This window comes from Vanessa tameamea, chromosome 5, assembly GCF_037043105.1.
Source record: "Vanessa tameamea isolate UH-Manoa-2023 chromosome 5, ilVanTame1 primary haplotype, whole genome shotgun sequence".
Classification (NCBI taxonomy): Eukaryota; Metazoa; Arthropoda; class Insecta; order Lepidoptera; family Nymphalidae; genus Vanessa; species Vanessa tameamea.
In genome coordinates, this window is record NC_087313.1 from 4,581,758 (window position 1) to 4,597,935 (window position 16,178).

Genomic DNA, 16,178 nt, shown 5'->3' on the forward strand with positions numbered 1-16,178 from the left:
TTACAATTATTTACCATCAAAAATTCAATCTCGTTTGTTAATACATAAGTATTTTTGTACCTAATGTGGAATGTATGTAACAAAACAACGCATTTTATGCGTGAATTGAAACTTATTAAGATAATTAATTATAATTTATCTATGTTACATTCATTCATTCAAACTTCATTCTCGTTTCTGTCATGTATGATGTAGACTGATAAGTTCATAGTACTCGAATAGGGTGTTTTGGGGGCGTTGCTAAATATAATACTATACAGATTTTGTAAATATTATTATTCTTACATTATGTATTTTTTTATTAAAGCACAATAATTTTTAGTAAAAACATATAAATAATAAAAATGGCTCACTCCAGTTTCAGGTAACAATAAACTAAAGTACTACAATGCTTGTAGTTTAATTTACTCTTAAGAATATATTGACATAATTATTAAATTTCAGCACAGTAGATGAATATGGCTTTGAAAGACATGAAGATTTTGATTACGAGAGCTATGAAGAGTTCATGTCTGTTTATCTCAAGGTTTTGGCCTCCAGGGCACAAAAATGGGCTATTTTACTTGGAGAAGGAAAGTCGGTCAAACGGACTAATACTGTAAAAAGATATGTGCGCAAAGGAATACCCAGTAAGTGATATAATATATACGATGTTTTATTAATTAAACCATGAATGTGTAGTAAAAATATTGACAGAAAGATATATTTTTATGTAAAAATGCTGCTTACAAATAAACAATATTGTTCTAATACATAATAGAAAAGTATATTTGTTGTAAATTACTGTATCACTAATTACAATAAAAGTACCAAAACATTGCATAATTTTGAATATGTACAATACAAATTATACCATTTTTTATTTGAATCTGCCTGTAATGTACAACTATTCATTTATAATATAATCAGTTTTATCTTATCTTGAATACACATCTAAATTGTATTGATGAGTATAGCATACATGGAATATTCACAATATGCATTGTTAAATGAGGAAGTTTTATTTCAAAAGTAGCATATTTAATTTAGTAATATTTTTTGTCTCTAATGTACAGCAATACCATAAAATATTTCATATCTAATCAATTTCAGGTGAACACCGTCCTTCAGTGTGGATGGCTATTTCTGAGGCTGATAAAATAAAGGAACAGAGTCCTGATTTATATCAAAAGATATTAGACAGTCCCTTCGAAAAAGAATTAGTTGATATTGTAAAAACTGATCTACCACGTACATTTCCTGATAATATATATTTCACCAAGGAAGCAAACCATCAGGCTCATCTTTTCAATGTGCTTATAGCTTACGCTCACAACAACAGGGTTGTTGGTTATTGTCAAGGACTAAATTACATTGCTGGTAAAACGCAAGTTATTTATTTCAATCTATATTTAATATACAATAAAAACACATAGAAGACTGAAAATTAATAATCAAATTCTATTTACAATAAACATAAAATGTTTGAAGTAAAATTTGTAATCAAAATATTCAAATATTAAATTTTACAAATTTCTAACAAATTTTATTTAAGATTTTTCAAAAGTTTTTCTTTGGGTTTGTCTCTAGGTTTACTATTACTTTCAACAAAAAGTGAAGAAACTTCCTTCTGGTTGCTAAAAGTCTTAGTAGAGAAGATACTTCCGGACTATTACACGAAAACAATGGATGGTTTGATAGTAGACATTGAGGTGTTATCTGAACTAGTCAAAGCAAAAGCTCCTGATGTTCACCAGCATGTGATTAACTTAGGTTTGTTGTTTCAAAATAAATCCAAGCACTTATCTACTTCTTATCATAAAAGATAATTTATGGCACCATATTTTGTACTACAAATTTTATAATGTTCTTATTTATTCTTATCAGGATTATGATGTCATACTTAAATATATATATACATATATATATATTTATATATATAAATGAAGTTTTAATCTCAAAAATTATAATATAAGAGAATTATTTATTAGATATCATTATATTTATTTTAAAACAATATTTCTTTTTACTAGGTATAACCTTAAATTAATTTATTTAATCTCTGATACAGGTCTGCCATGGGCTGTTATTACCACAAAGTGGTTTGTATGCCTTTTTGCAGAAGTTTTACCCATTGAGACAGTCTTGAGAATTTGGGACTGCCTTTTTTACGAAGGCTCCAAAATACTGTTCAGAGTTTGTCTGACTTTGATTAAAAACAATCGAGCATCTATTATGGCATGTAAAGATTTTACCTCCTTAGCAGAATGTTTTAAGGCTATTGTGAAGAATGCCAGTGCATTGCACTGCCATGAATTCATGCAGGTAAGACATCCAGATATCATTTGGAATATATTTCATTCCTTATTCCTTAATTGTTTCATACTTGATTATTTGTCATTAATGTATCAGCCCCATATTTGTAACAATTGGAAGAAAGTTGTCTACTCCAATGTTTTTTATTTTTTATACAGGAAGCTTTTGTCACTAAATTTTTTATAGATAATCTTCACAGATTTACACAGTTTAAAATCTTTTCAGTCAATATTTAAAGTACCTGGAACCCTTTCCAACTCGACAATATTAAAACTCCGTATGCGTTTTGCAAAGCAACGCCGTGAACAGCAACAGAAGGAACCACGGTGAACCACTTGCTCTGCTGTGACTAAAGGAACTTTTGATCTCATCTTGTCAAAAGATTTACCAAATTATTAATTTTATTTGTATAAATGGCATTTTTTTTTTAAATATGCACATTAATAAAGTGTATAGAGAAAACTTCATTCAAAGTCATTTTAACTAAATAATTTGTATTAGACAGTATTGGTATTGTTTACTACAATATTGTGTTATTGTAAATTAATTGTAATTAAGTATAAGTAACTTTTAAATTATTGATTTTTTCAACCTTTACTTATTATTTTATGAACATGACATACATTTTTATTTATATGACTAATCTGCATTGTGCTGTTATAAAATGTTTTGTTTTAAATTTTGATGAGATGATTTCTCTCTATTAGATAAAAAATCAAGACTATTCAGATGATACAACTATTTCCAATTACCATAAATTGAAATATTGCTCTCAATAATCAGCTGTTAGTACTAGGTATCCTAGAGTTAGTATTTATTTTACATAAGCATCCATATGAGTGAGAATATTTATGTAAATTATGAACTCCTAAATGAAATTAATATATTGATGCTTTATTTTCATTGTAAATCAATAAATTATGAATTTGGTTTCAACATATTTATATTTTTAATCCATCGCACATCTGGATAAACTGTAATATTTTAACAATACTGGCTGGCTTGCTTAAAAGTAGTATTTAAAAAATATTAATAAGCACAAACAAATTTAAGTCAAGATTAAATAATTCCCTATTTTTGAGCAGAAAACTTTTTGTATTTCTGCAATTTGAAAAATGGAATTAAAAAGAAAATAAATCTTTTATTTCAAGTAGATTTAGTTAAAATCTAAAAAATAGAATTTGATATGGCCAGTAGAACTGAAGTTAAATGACAATGACAACAAGACTCTTATTCATAATAGTAAAATACATGATAATAGTTTTTAAAAATCTATCATTGTTAAACTTATTAATAAAAAATAGTAGTCTCAGATTTCTATTTTTATATTATTTTATAATGGCAATTAAGATTCTTACTGTAGCAAAAGCTGTTTGTAAATCAATTTTATAATACTTATGTCAAATCTTGATGTGTGTTTACTGTATTATTAAAGCTTAGCTTAGATATATTTGTGCAGAATTCCATTCATGTGAGTTTTGTAATAATACTTGTTTGAGAGTTATTTGTAATAGAATAAATTATTGCAACGTTATATTTGATTGTTTATTTTCTAAATCTATCTTAGATTTTTAACATGGGATTCAATTACTTACAACTATTTATTATTTGAACAAATCAACTTTATTAAATAATTTTCATTTTGTCACTCTTAATATTTGCAACTTTTACTTTTAAATGGTCTTCTACTAATATTCTACTTCATGAACTAGCAATATATTCAATTTTAGTTTTTGAATAGCTAACTATATTTTATTACACTAAATTAATTATGTAAACTAAGTTAAAAACAGTATTATGATTTTCCACTTTCAAGTACATCTTTAGCTTCATTGATTTTAGCAGCAATAAGGGGTGACCCACCTTTATCTGGATGGTTGAGTAACATTATTCGTCTGTGAGCTTCACGTATCTGTAAAGTATAAATATTGTATTGTCCATAATGAATAGTTAGAAATAACAAATTTTACCAGAAGAAAGACCTTAGCTTTATTTGCTGTAGGGCTAACGCCTAGTATTAAGGATGCTTCTCTTTTAGTCATTTTCGGCTCAAATCCTCCTTTATAAAACTTTGAATTAGCTAAACTTTCTGTATCAAATTTGGGTAAATTCTTTAAAGCTTCTGCAAATTTCACAGATGCATTTGGCATTTGTCGCAAAATATAGCGACCTGCAAATCCAACTGCAGCCATACCTAAGCCGGCTAAAATTATTGAACTCGCCTGAAAATTATTTATTTAGTGTTTCATCATTATGGCAAAAGACAATATAAAAAATATTTGAGGTTATCATACATACCATTTTTAGGTGTAAGTACACATACGTTAATAAAATCTAAAAAACTTGATAATTAAAGTTTTGCTCTATATAGCATATTCATCAAAATTTTAATTTTAAGTTATTTTCCAATAACACAACCATCATACATTGACTTTGACAATTAATTTTATTAACTTTATATGACAATTTGACAAATCTGATAACAGATTAGAAAAGGGCATTTTCGCACTGTTGCAATTTAAGAATACATTTTTTGCATTTTATATTTTAAATAGATTCATCATATAAAATGCTTAAGAAATAATTTTAATATTTAATACATTTTTAACCATAATACTTTTTTAATCAATAATTAGGATGATGATGACCACCTTATAAAGTAAAAGAAAATGTATACATGCCTTAGAAATGTATCTTGTATTTAATTACAAAGATTAATATGTTTTAAACTTAAGCAAAATATTTAAAACAGTAACTGAATATGTAATTTTAACGTTTTTCAAATTGTTCTGGAAAAAATTATGAGACTGATCTAGTACTCCACGAAATATGATTTGGCGGGTATTATAGTCAGCCGCCTGTCTGTCCTCTTTGTGAATTATTTTTCTGATGTGGTGCTTAGAACGTTAACGTGCTTGAGTTCGACTTATGGATAATTTACTGGGTGGTAGGGCTTAGTGCAAGCCTGACGGGTTTTCTGCTATAATCCTGCTAATACTAATATAGTACTTAGTATTATTGTCTTCCGATTTGAAATGAGTGAGCCAATTAAACTATGGGCACAGGAGATATAACATCTTAGTTTCTAAGGTTTGCTGTGCAATGGCGATTAACATTTCTTACAGTGCCAATCTTATGACACTCATGAATTTAGATGGGGTGACTCAATTTTATTTGAAAGCTTTACCCTGCAAGAACCACAAATCATAAATGTTAACTCGAGCGTCGTGTTCTTAGCTTCTGAAAGTAAAGTTGTTGCATAATTACTTTTTGTAAGATTCTCACAACTACCTTATTGGTCTAGTGACTAGCTCAAATAAGTGCAAATCTGTATTTTTCAGTTTAGACCAATACTAAATAATATTTTTCTTTTTCTATGTACCTATTTCTTATAAATTAGCAATGTTGATATTGTTACGACTCAGAAAACTTAAATATTCTAAGATACAAAGCAGTTTGTCTTGTGTCTGTTACATAACTTTCATAGATTTTTTTCTGAATTTTTAGTTTGGCACTAAATGTATATTTTAAACATTTTATATTTAGAATGGGTTACAAAACGTTTTCTTATCATGTTTATAATAACACAGTTTTACAAAAAAACACACGGTACACGGAATATTTTATATTATTATAGATTATGAATCTATTTTCTAATCATCAATAAATTGTTCGATTATTTTTTAATCATTTATTAAGTGTCGTGTAGTGTTAATAAAAGCTTGTGCATTTTAAGTTGCATGATATTTTTAACTATTTTTATATATTTTGAGTCTTATTTTACTTAATTACAAGATGTAGCTTCACTATATCTTGAAAAACGAATAAAAACTCAAAGCTTTAGTGTTAAAAGTTTTTTTTAAATATATGATCTTGATGTAACTGGCAACACAAATCAATTGTACCGGCCGCGTAAAATTATATGAAAAAAAATTGAGCCTTTTCGAAGAGGTTCAACATGGCAGGAGATCAGGCGCAATTTTACCAGTTACTAAATACAATATTGTCTATAGATAATGACATCCGAACACAAGCAGAAGTAAGTGCTAATTATAATTGTAAAGTTCAAATATTATTTTCATGATTAATTCTAACTACGCGAGTACTAACTGTGAAAACTTAGGGTTGTGGCCTCGTGTCAAAACGTGGTCATGGTGAACAGGCAATAAAAATTGCTTTCTGGTGTTTAAAAATAGTTGTAACTTGTAAGCATTGTCTTCGTTTAATATTATAACGCAATTGATACGCAGTTGCACGCAAATTAATCTTGCTGATTACATAGTTTTTTGTTTTTTCAACCTATCTTGCCATTAGATTTGTCGGCGGGCGTTCAATTATTAGAGGACATGTGGTTTTAGCGCGTGTTTTATAATTTGATCGTCTTTTTCTATATATATATATTTTTTGTAAGCACGCAGTGATTATTATAAAAGTAACATTAAAATATACTAAAATATGTACTTTGATATTAATAACCAAATTCTCATGTTATTTTATTCAAGTATGTATTTAATTATACCTATTAACGTTTTTGTAGTGCTATATTGCATTTATTATATTCATTAATGCCCGTATAGAGTGGAAAAGTCAAATAAATTTTGTTGTAAATTAAATTATAAAGATCAATTTTTCTCAATAGAAAGTATACAACGACATCCCAACAGAAAATAAGGTTGTGCTCTTAGTGGGTGCTATTCAAAATGCAGACATTGGTGAAGATGGCAGAGAAACTGCAGCTGTTCTTTTACGACGACTCATTAGTGCAGAATTCTATGAATTTTTCCCAAAACTACCGGTCCAACAACAAGCCATGCTTAGAGAACAACTTCTTCTCACACTTCAGATGGATGTCACACAACAATTGAGACGCAAGGTAAGTTCTAAACTATAATTTTAGTGTAATCTATACACTTCCATGCATACTATACCTCTTTTTATGTATAATTTTATACATAAAAATGTCAATTTATATCAAATTGCATGGATTTTTACCTGGTTAATTTAAAGCTTATTATTTATTTCCCTACAAAAATGTACATGTTGCATTTGTAATTTTGGTACCCTTCACATTTTAAGAGAATACATTTAACAATTATGGAAACCATTCCTTTTTTGTATATGACTCAGAATTAAATTGGTAAACTATAATGGCTGTCGTACATAAAGATTAGTCATGATTTCATTCTAAAAATAAAATGGTCACACAATGATCTATTGTTACAGATATGTGATGTAGTATCAGAGCTAGCAAGAAATCATATTGATGACGATGGGGTTAATCAGTGGCCTGAGTTTCTTCAATTTATGTTCAACTGTGCGAGTGCACAAGACCCTAACATCAAGGAGGCGGGCATCAGAATGTTTACGTAAGTGTAATATTAGATAATATTGAAAGAAGTGTTTTGTATTAGAGTTAGTGATTATGTATATATCTATTAATATGATAATATTGAAAAATGTTCATTGTCTTTAATATTTTTACATTTGGTGCTATCTTAATTATATGTACTCATCCAGGTCTGTTCCTGGTGTGTTTGGCAACCTTCAAAACGAAAACTTAGATGTTATTAAGAGAATGTTGCTCTCTGCATTACAACCAACCGAGTCTGAAGCATTACGAATGCAAGCAGTAAAAGCTGTTGGGGCTTTTATTTTGCTGCACGATAAAGAGCCTGCAATTCAAAAGCATTTCAGTGATTTGCTTTTACCATTTATGCAGGTATAATATATTTGTTTTTATCTTTAAATATACATTACAGGAAAAAAGTTTCAAAAGGGTTAAAAAGGGGTCAAGGTGATACGACAATTTTCGTATTTTCTAAAAATATATATAAGTGGTATAAGAATATATTAAAATCATAAAATTAGCACATAAACTCCTACGTGAGCATTTCCAAATGAGATGTACCACTGCCATATTGTGCAATAATAAATTGAGGATTTCGCTAACACCGAACTTTTAATAGATCGGAGTTTGATAGTAACCCTCAAAACATATCTAACAAATAAAAAATGTTATGATCATTTCAATTTCTTAAAATTACTTAGCATAATGTGTCAAAAATTTTATATAACTTCAATTTTGTTTGCTTTGGTAGGTTGTAGTACAATCAATTGAAAAAGCAGATGATGATGCAGCATTGAAAGTTTTGATAGAACTGGCTGAATCTGCACCGAAATTCTTGAGACCTCAAGTGGAAACAATCTTCCAAGTTTGCATCAAGGTAAAATTATATAATTTTAATATATTGTAAATAAAGTCATAAATTACATAAAAATACAATTAAACATTGTTAACATTTCTTATGTTACTTATCTATCAAACGCAAGTCAATGGTCAAATAGTGATGACATAATTGTAAATATCAAAAGTCTAAAGTTTTCCGAGCTAATGAGTCTGATAAACTAATTGCAAATTCAATTAGTATAGAAATTTTGACCTTTTTTTTTTAAAAACAATTGCTTGTTGACTGATTTAAGCAAACTGATACAGTAGCCTCTATTTAGACCAACAAGGCAGTTGTCAAGTTTCACTAATGACAAATAGGTACATTTGCTTGGTACATTGCAATTTTTAATTTTATTATTGTATAGGTGATTGGCGACACAGATCAAGAAGATAATTGGCGTCAATTAGCACTTGAGGCTTTAGTCACACTATGTGAAACAGCACCAGCAATGGTCCGCAAAGTGGTGCCCAACGCAGTGCGAATGCTCACTCCACTTATTCTCCAAATGATGTGCGAGTTAGATGAAGAGCCAAACTGGTCTGTTGAGGACAACGCCGCTGATGATGATAATGAACTGTAAGAATTCAAACAGCAATTTTATAATATATATGCATATATATTTAGTGTAGAGAATTGATGTACAATTGATCAAAATAATTAAATATGGCTTTGTTGAAATGACATGTTGTTATTAATAGATGAATAACAACTTTGTAAGACTCTGTTGATTGGCTTCATAACTTGCAAATTATGTTGCTTAATAGATTCTTACAAGAGTAATTATCGAGATAATTAGCATCCAATGTTCCTTATACATTTGGATGCCAGTCCCTTGATAACAAAAACAATATAAGAACAAGTTATTTTAGAAGAATATTAAATTTATTTATAGAAAAGATTATTATTTTCAGCAACTATGTGGCAGCTGAATCTGCCCTAGACCGCATGTGCTGTGGGCTTGGAGGCAAAATAATGTTAGGGTTGATTGTGGGTCAAGTTCCAGAAATGTTGAACTCTGCAGATTGGAAGTGCCGTCATGCGGCTTTAATGGCTGTTTCCTCTGCTGGTGAAGGTTGCCATAAGCAAATGGAACAGATGCTCGACCAAGTAGTCTCAGCAGTACTTAACTATCTCACTGACCCAGTATGTTGAACATATTCCTTTTAAATATATTTAACTTGGATATAAGCATATTGTTACATTATACTTTTTATGATAAATATTATTGTTTCCAAAACCACAGTCATAAAATAGTTTTTTATTTTAGCATCCCCGTGTAAGGTATGCTGCATGTAATGCTGTCGGACAAATGTCTACAGATTTTGCCCCAGTGTTTGAAAAGAAATTCCACGATAAAGTAGTACCTGGTTTATTAATGGTTCTGGAAGACAATGCAAACCCACGCGTTCAAGTAAGTTTTTAATAGTACATTTTAAGTATTGTAATAAGCATTAATTAAAATATGAATACAAAAGTACTCATCAAATTGTAATGCAAAAATATTATATTCTTACTAATGATTGCAGGCTCATGCAGCAGCTGCTTTGGTTAACTTCAGTGAAGATTGCCCGAAGCCAATATTAACTTTGTATCTGGGTCCATTAATGGGAAAGTTAGAGGCTATTTTAACTGCCAAATTCAAAGAGGTACTTAGATAATTAAATTTACTTATACTTATTACCCAGTGTTCGTTAGTGACACAATCTTTATCTGATAATGTCATTTCCATAACACTGGGAGATTATATGTGATGTTTGCTCCCTTTCTTTCTCTTATAGATAGTTAGGGATCTCAGTTCACATACAAACAATTTTAAACCATTTCTTAAAAATGGGACTATGTTTTACTAAAAATAATGAATGATATTTCGATGAATAGGCCAAATTCTATTTTTCTTCATTTATCCTTAGCTCTGCTAGTGAGAATATCGACAATAGAAAGTGTTGTAGACAGTAAATATTAGACAATTTAAAAAATCGTTATGTAAATAAGCCATTAAACCTACTTATTTTGTATTAAAATTCTAATAGTTGACTCAATAAGTATAGTTATATAGGTCATACAAATTTTGTTCATAAAATTGTAGTTTTTTTATCATTTTATATATATTTATATGTATCTGTAATAACGTAAATGAGGCTGCTTCATTTTGAAATAATATATCTAAAATGATTAATGTGTGATGTAATAGATAGGTACATATTATAAAAAAAATAGTACTTATACAATAACTTATGCTCAATATTTTGACTAATTGGAAATTAAAATGTTATGGTTAATTATCTAATACATAAAAACAAGTTTAGATGTTTTAAAAACTTTCTTGGAAATAAGATTAAGATCAATGCTTGATACTTACTAATTTTAACTAAATACATCAAGCTATGATTATAAGTTAAATGAATCCTGTTTGATTGTTGTCTTAATGATAAATATTCTATTTCAGTTGGTAGAAAGTGGTACTAAACTTGTATTGGAGCAAATTGTGACCACAATTGCATCAGTTGCTGACACTGTAGAAAAAGATTTTGTTGATTACTATGACAGGCTAATGCCATGCCTCAAGTACATCATAGCAAATGCCACCACAGATGAATTTAAGATGCTTCGTGGCAAGACCATTGAATGTGTCAGTCTTATTGGTAAGTATAAATTAAAAATGAAAATTATTGCAATAAAAGTAAATTTTAACACTTCAATACAATTTTCATTATTTCACAGGTTTGGCTGTTGGAGAAGAGAAATTTATGTCAGATGCGTCGGAAGTTATGGATCTCTTGTTGAAAACACACACTGAAGGCGATCAATTACCTGCCGATGACCCACAAACTTCTTATCTTATTTCTGCTTGGTCCAGAATTTGCAGAATAATGGGTGAGTATCTGGTACTATATTGAAAATTATTTACTATAATTAACAAATGTCTCATTGATGAATCATGTTACAGGTAAAAAATTCGCTCAGTATTTGCCTATGGTCATGGAACCAGTGATGAGAACAGCAGCTATGAAACCAGAAGTAGCACTATTAGATAACGACGACCTTGAAATCATTGAGGGAGATCTTGACTGGCACTTTGTAACTTTAGGCGAACAACAAAACTTTGGCATTAAAACCGCCGGTAACCACATATACTATTCTAATTCATGATGAATAAATCTAATTTAAACAAAACAAAAACATGTCAATCATAATATGAATACAGCTAAAAATAATTGAAACCAAATAATATTGTGTTTTATAATATATATACTAGCAATCCTTTCAATATTTCTGGATATGTTTTAAATGTATTTAAAAATAATAATTAAACTTATTGGAATCTGCAGGACTTGAAGATAAGGCTTCTGCTTGTGATATGTTGGTGTGCTATGCACGTGAACTAAAAGAAGCCTTTGCTGAATACGCCGAAGATGTCGTAAAACTAATGGTGCCTATGCTCAAGTTTTACTTCCATGACAATGTACGGACAGCAGCAGCCGAGTCGCTGCCTTACTTGTTAGAATGCGCCCGTATTCGAGGCCCTCAATATATACAGGGCATGTGGGCGTATATAATACCGGAGCTTTTGAAAGCAATTGACTCAGAACCTGAGCAGGAAGTGCAGGTTGAGCTACTCAACAGCCTTGCTAAGGTATATTCTTACTGAATGACTATTCTTTTAACATATAATAGACATTTTAAATATTAGACGCATTTTAAAACATTTTTTTTTTCATTTTTAGTGCATTGAGCTATTAGGAGCAGGGTGCTTGTCAGATGAAATGATGGCTGAAGTACTACGCATCTTAAACAAACTGCTCACTGAACATTTTGAGCGAGCTACTGAACGTCGTCAAAAGCGCGCTGACGAAGATTATGACGAGGTAATTGTCGTAGTAGTCAATTTAACGCATTAAAAATTGAATAATACAAATAATAAAGTATATTAACAGACTTTAACATTTCTTTAGGTGGTTGAAGAACAATTAGCTGATGAAGATAATGAAGATGTGTATGGGCTATCGCGTGTCGCAGACGTTTTACACGCACTTATGTCCGCCTACCACGAAAACTTTTTCCCCCACCTTGACTCCTTACTTCCACATCTTGTACAATTACTTGCACCCGGGCGTCCCTATGCTGATAGGCAATGGGCAATCTGCATTTTCGACGATGTCATCGAATTTGGAGGTAAGACAGCAGAGGCATTTGACTATCTTATAAATTTTGTGTTTATAAATGTATATTTAAGAGAAATTTAATATTATTTGTTATTGAATTAGGTCCAGCCTGTGTAAAATACCAAGATATATTCCTTGAGCCCATGCTAAATGGATTACGCGAGCCTGAACCTGAAGTACGACAAGCGGCTTCATATGGCTGTGGAGTCTTAGCCCAGTTTGGAGGACCTCAATTTGCTGCTGCTTGTGCCAGAGCCGTTCCTCTTCTTGCTGCACTAATTGCAGAGCCTGACTCTCGTTCCGTGGAAAACCTTAACGCAACCGAAAATGCTATATCGGCAGTCACCAAAATAATTAAATATAATCATTCACAAATCAATAGAGATGAAATCATTAGGCACTGGTAAGAACTTTTCGACGGAAGTTTTAGCCTGCTTGTTAGAGAAAGAAGTAAGAAATAATCAAATCGCATTTTATAGGTTGACATGGCTACCAGTAGTAGAAGACACGGAAGAAGCACCTCATGTCTACTCGCTGCTCTGTGAATTGGCCGCTAGTGGTCACGCAGCTCTAGCTACACCCGACGCACCGCAGCGAGTAATCGCTACGCTCGCTGAAGCTTTCCTCCGTGATGCCGTGCCTAATGATAACCCTGTTTTTGCACAGATGGTTGCACTGGTGCGACAGATACAGGTAAAATATTATACAGTTATGTAATACTTTTTCTTTCAAAAACTTAATTTTATAATATTTATATATTGTAGTTTTTGTTATGTATACTAATTAAAGATAAAGTCTTTGCAAGTGTTAAGCAAAATAATTATTAAATAATACTTTATTTTTTCTTTCAGAGCAATGCAGAATTATTCAACTCATGTTTGATACAGATGAGCAACGAGCACAAGGAGGCTCTAAAATTGGCGCTTTCCTCCTAGTGTCTTGTTCTGCTCGCCGCTTGTATTTATTCTCTCCCAGCCCCCGCGCCCGCACCGCCTCCTCCGTTGCCAGTCACGCTCCCCACACGAGCCTACTATTTCTTGTGACTAATTGTATCTTTTGACTGCCTCACCAATGCTACGATTACTATACAGTAATAAACTCTATGGCAAAAAATATAAAAAGGAATTCGGCCATTAAATACACATGATGTGTATACTAGTTAAATCGAACGTAGTTCGTAAAATGACTGGTTTAAAATATAATATACCCATTGTTATAAATGTAGTTAATATTACCCATCCCATTACGTGGATTCATTTCTTCGATCTCATGAACTATCCGTTGGGCTAAAAATTGCTGTGATATATTTTATACTAATTTTGATGACCAGCCATACGAAAGTAGCACCTCTGATCATTCGTTGTCGATTTCTAATGTTGTTTTTTTAATGTCAATATTTTATAAAAAATGCAATGTTGGTGGTCCAATTTAAATACTAATATTCATTTAAGAAATCATCTCGTGTGACAAAAGAATACAAGTGTGTATATCTAAACACAATTTATGAGATTCATTTCTTAAACGAAATGAATGAAAATGCATATAAATTATAATCTTGTATATACATTTTCGATTTATTAACATTATTTCATTTATTTACATTGCATTTTATGTAGTTTTTAACATTCTTCTAGTTAGATATCGATAAAATTGGACTACCCCATTCCTGTTTTTTAGTTTGCCATATTTCGGCTGAGTTGGGATATTGTAGCTGTTTCTCGCAATGGACGAGACCTGTCTGTTTATAAGAATTAATTTTATTCATTAAAATATATAATATTACATATACATTTCTTTGTTTAACTAAAATAAAAGTTATTGGCATTGAAATTTTTGTTTTATTTTAGTTGAGATAATAGATATCAATTTTCATTTTCAGTATATATATATATTGTAATACTCATAATATTTTGTTTTTAAGTTTTCTGATGATACCTCATTACTTTTTAAAAGAAAAAGAAAACGAGTAAGTACAGTGTGACTATCCATTATAGCCTATTCCAATGGAAGTACGAAAAAAGATAAACAACCTTAGATTTATCTATTTCATGCTATTTGCTAATAACTGCTATGTCGTGCGCTACTAAAAGTTTATAATAATGATATTTTTATTTATAATACAGCAATATTGCACTTAACCATTCATTTGTACTTTAATTCTACTTCCATAAGTTTCATCGACGTTTAAAATGCTATTTTTTCGCAAATCATAGTATGTCATAGAATAATCAACTCTCGACCAATGATATCGCGTCAATTTGCTGTCAAATTTTGTTTATTTGGCTTTATTCCTGTTACGATTGGAATAGAGTATATTAATTTATAGAAATTTAATTGGCAATATCAGGATTATTCAAGACAAGTCGCCATATATTAAATCAATTTTATATTTGAACGATCCACAAATTCAGTAAGTTTTCAATTAAACAAATCAATTACATAGATAAATTCACAATAGTCATCAATATCGATTCGTTAATAAATCGTATACTCAAACACATATAAATCACTGAATCTATTAGAAAAGAATAAAGATAATGTCGGAAATTAGCGATTCATCGCATACATGGTTAGCGGGAAATCTTGAATGTAACTGTCGATCCAAGATGGCCGCTTCGCTACCACCGACGCAACGCTAATCAACACTTCACTAGAGCGCCGTTCAACTCCCATTGACTCTTTTCCAACCAGTATAAATCAAATAGATGGCGCATCATTTGAAATCTTTCCAATCTTAATACATTTTCTCTAATATTTTATCTAATATGTCCATTCGTAAAAATATTAAGGAATTTGTGAGCAAATGTGATAGTTAATCGTCGATTTAAGGCAAAAAAAACTTACTCTTGTTTGTTTTCGTATTCCGCTCTCTCTCATGAGGCTGTGTTTGCGTTTTTACCACAGGGTTCCAGAAAGTGGTTACACTGCTTCAGTTACAAATATATATATTATAGTGTTCTTGAAATGTAATAAATTATGCATCCTTTTCTATCGAATTTAAAATAAATTGATTATATGTAATTACAGAATTAAGCATAAAAATCTCTGGAGTTTCTTGCGTCGGTATGACGGCGCTCTGTATAATATATAGTCTAGTGGTGAGAAAAAGTAACACTTTCTCAAGTGTTCCATAAATTCCCTACAAACGGTAAAGTAGCTATAAAAAAATTGTTATAGTGTAAAAAATAGTTATGAATAATTATAGTTATAGTGGATTTCTTAAAATTAACCTATTTGCCTTTATTAATTGGATTAACAGAATAATTAAAAAATTCTCAACATAATTCTGTTTCTCTTAACCGAATATTAGCATGCCTTTTAAAAATTCGGGCTGCAGTTCTAGCACCGATAAATATCTAAACTTCATGCAAGTAAAAGGACACTTTTTATACACAAAGATGCTCCTAATACCTCCATACTGCTGTCTGTTGTATAAGCTGTGGCTGATACTTATAATTAAGTGACAATGACATTGACACTTGACAGATAA

The 16,178-nt window shown here is 30.3% G+C and overlaps 3 protein-coding genes across 3 annotated transcripts; 2 read left to right on the forward strand and 1 right to left on the reverse strand.

Moving 5' to 3' along the window:
- Positions 1-173: 173 nt before the first annotated feature.
- On the forward strand, positions 174-3,829 carry LOC113392456 (growth hormone-regulated TBC protein 1-A). The gene is made up of 6 exons (XM_026628901.2): positions 174-364; positions 445-629; positions 1,093-1,359; positions 1,570-1,752; positions 2,051-2,304; positions 2,521-3,829. The coding sequence occupies exons 1-6, from the start codon at positions 345-347 to the stop codon at positions 2,623-2,625; spliced, it is 1,014 nt and encodes a 337-aa protein (XP_026484686.2). The 5' UTR covers positions 174-344; the 3' UTR covers positions 2,626-3,829.
- On the reverse strand, positions 3,816-4,828 carry LOC113392470 (mitochondrial import inner membrane translocase subunit TIM14). The gene is made up of 3 exons (XM_026628920.2): positions 4,594-4,828; positions 4,278-4,517; positions 3,816-4,207 (listed from the first exon to the last, which is right to left on the reverse strand). Exons 1-3 carry the CDS (start codon positions 4,594-4,596, stop codon positions 4,091-4,093), a joined length of 360 nt encoding a protein of 119 aa, XP_026484705.1. The 5' UTR covers positions 4,597-4,828; the 3' UTR covers positions 3,816-4,090.
- A 1,349-nt stretch (positions 4,829-6,177) lies between these two features.
- Karybeta3 (Karyopherin beta 3) lies at positions 6,178-14,518 on the forward strand. Its single transcript, XM_026628887.2, has 18 exons — positions 6,178-6,334; positions 6,935-7,168; positions 7,519-7,661; positions 7,813-8,014; positions 8,394-8,519; positions 8,890-9,101; positions 9,437-9,668; positions 9,793-9,936; positions 10,052-10,171; positions 10,972-11,167; positions 11,247-11,399; positions 11,473-11,646; positions 11,855-12,159; positions 12,251-12,391; positions 12,479-12,698; positions 12,791-13,091; positions 13,168-13,381; positions 13,540-14,518. Exons 1-18 carry the CDS (start codon positions 6,254-6,256, stop codon positions 13,621-13,623), a joined length of 3,282 nt encoding a protein of 1,093 aa, XP_026484672.1. The 5' UTR covers positions 6,178-6,253; the 3' UTR covers positions 13,624-14,518.
- The last annotated feature ends 1,660 nt before the right edge of the window (positions 14,519-16,178 follow it).